Source organism: Notothenia coriiceps, unplaced genomic scaffold (genome assembly GCF_000735185.1).
Source record: "Notothenia coriiceps isolate Sejong01 unplaced genomic scaffold, NC01 NC01_scaffold00009973, whole genome shotgun sequence".
Lineage (NCBI taxonomy): Eukaryota > Metazoa > Chordata > Actinopteri > Perciformes > Nototheniidae > Notothenia > Notothenia coriiceps.
Window position 1 is genome coordinate 2,289 of NW_011342674.1, and position 1,705 is coordinate 3,993.

At 41.1% G+C, this 1,705-nt stretch overlaps 1 protein-coding gene across 1 annotated transcript in view; it reads left to right on the plus strand.

Annotated features, from left to right (window-relative positions):
* Positions 1-391: 391 nt before the first annotated feature.
* LOC104945714 (tyrosine-protein phosphatase non-receptor type substrate 1) overlaps positions 392-1,705 on the plus strand; it is a 4,585-nt gene continuing 3,271 nt past the window's right edge. Inside the window, exons 1-2 of the mRNA XM_010771421.1 lie at positions 392-478; positions 1,128-1,442. Coding sequence (XP_010769723.1) covers positions 424-478; positions 1,128-1,442 — 370 coding nt within the window. The 5' untranslated portion in view covers positions 392-423. The remainder of the gene's footprint in view (positions 479-1,127; positions 1,443-1,705) is intronic.

Here is a 1,705-nt window from a genome sequence, read left to right on the forward strand (position 1 = left end):
TTGTTTTTATGATAACTGGCTGTAAACACAAACCTTTAGTGGCCTGAGGCTTATTTTTCCCTTTACTGTTATTACATAAATCAAAGTATAAATCTGACAAATTGCGATTCAAAGAGCCCAGTGTAGAAAGAAGGATAAACCTGTAGAATAATGCTTGCTGTTGCACTGTGGTTTCTGTCAGCATGCAAACACAATGTCTATTTGTTTGACAAGAATCTTGACATGTTTCAACAAAAACAGTCTCTGAGATTCAGGTTTCTGTTGAAGAATGACCTATTAATGAACCATCACCTCTAACCATAGAGTGCAACAACAAAACAAGCTGACACCCTCACATTTTGAAGCACAGCGAGCTTCAGACTTGAGAGTGTCTGAGAGGTTATTTCACCACTCAAGCTTGGAGTGGGGAACAACAACAGCAGCATGGCAAAACTCACTCACCTGTGTGTGCTGCTTTTGTGGGCAGGCCAAAAACCAGGTCAGTGTGAATCAGGCATGTTACAAAACGTGTTGGCTTTCTAGGTTCGTTTCTTTAGGTATCCATTTGAAAAGTTTTAAATGACATTTGAAGTGAAATATAAGTCTATAACAATGATTGAATTGGTGCAAAAGTCTGGCTTCTGCTCCAATTAATTGAAGTACAAGATTTAGCTATACAAACTTTTCTTTAGACCTTAACTTTTTTGTTTGATGATCTTTTTTGTCGTCTCTGCTCCACTGTGAGTTCCTGAGTGTTTTGCTTATCATATCTGCAGTATTTCATCATCGCACTTAATAATCACTTCGTCACACATAGCCAGACAAGTGCCACAATCAAAAAGAAACTGCAATGCCGTTGAAATCTGTTGCTACTCCAGAGTGTCTGCATTCGTCTTTGTTTGAAAAGAAAACAGCTTTTGTCGTTAGGTGCTGTTTATTGCATTAGGAGCCATTCAATAAGTGTTTTGAGCATTATGGTAAAGTGAAATTCAATTGTGTGCTTCAGAGTTTTCTGTCTGTTCTCCGTCCCAGTTGTCACTCAGGAATACTAAACGCACATTTAAAGTATTTGTAGTTGACCTGCGGGTCTGCTCTGCACTTTTAAAAGTTCCTTGTATGACATGTTGTATTAATGGGTCCGTCTTTAGCCCTGACAGCTACCCCAGAGGGACTGCTGGTGAGACAGCAACCCCCCTCTCTCAGTGTGATGCGGGGTGAAACGGCAACCCTCTCCTGTCATTTCAAAGTTGAATCCCTGAAGTATGGGGTTCAGTGGTTCAAAATGAAGTCGGAAAAGCAGCTCATCCCAAAGTCATCCAGGCAGTTCGTTGTGGAGAAGAATCAAACGTCCTCCCTGGTGATCGCTGAGGTAACACTGGAGGATTCTGGGTGGTATTACTGCGAGGTCAACGTCCTAAAGAAAGACCCAGAGTTGGGCAACGGGACCGAGCTGGTTGTGTTAGGTAAGAAACCAATTCATCATTGCAGAACTTCCTCAGAGTTGCTGTGCATGTGTGATGTTGCAATGCTGCTAATTATGTCTCATATGTCTTTTGTGAGGCTTGAGGCTCCATACAAGCGTCTGTTTAGACCAGAGGTGTCAAACTCAAATACATAGTGGGCCAAAATAAAAAAATCGGCACTAGTTAAGGGCCGGACTGGTTCAATGTTTATTGCAAAACTTATTGAAATTAACTTATTGCACATATTAAACCTGGAACTAACA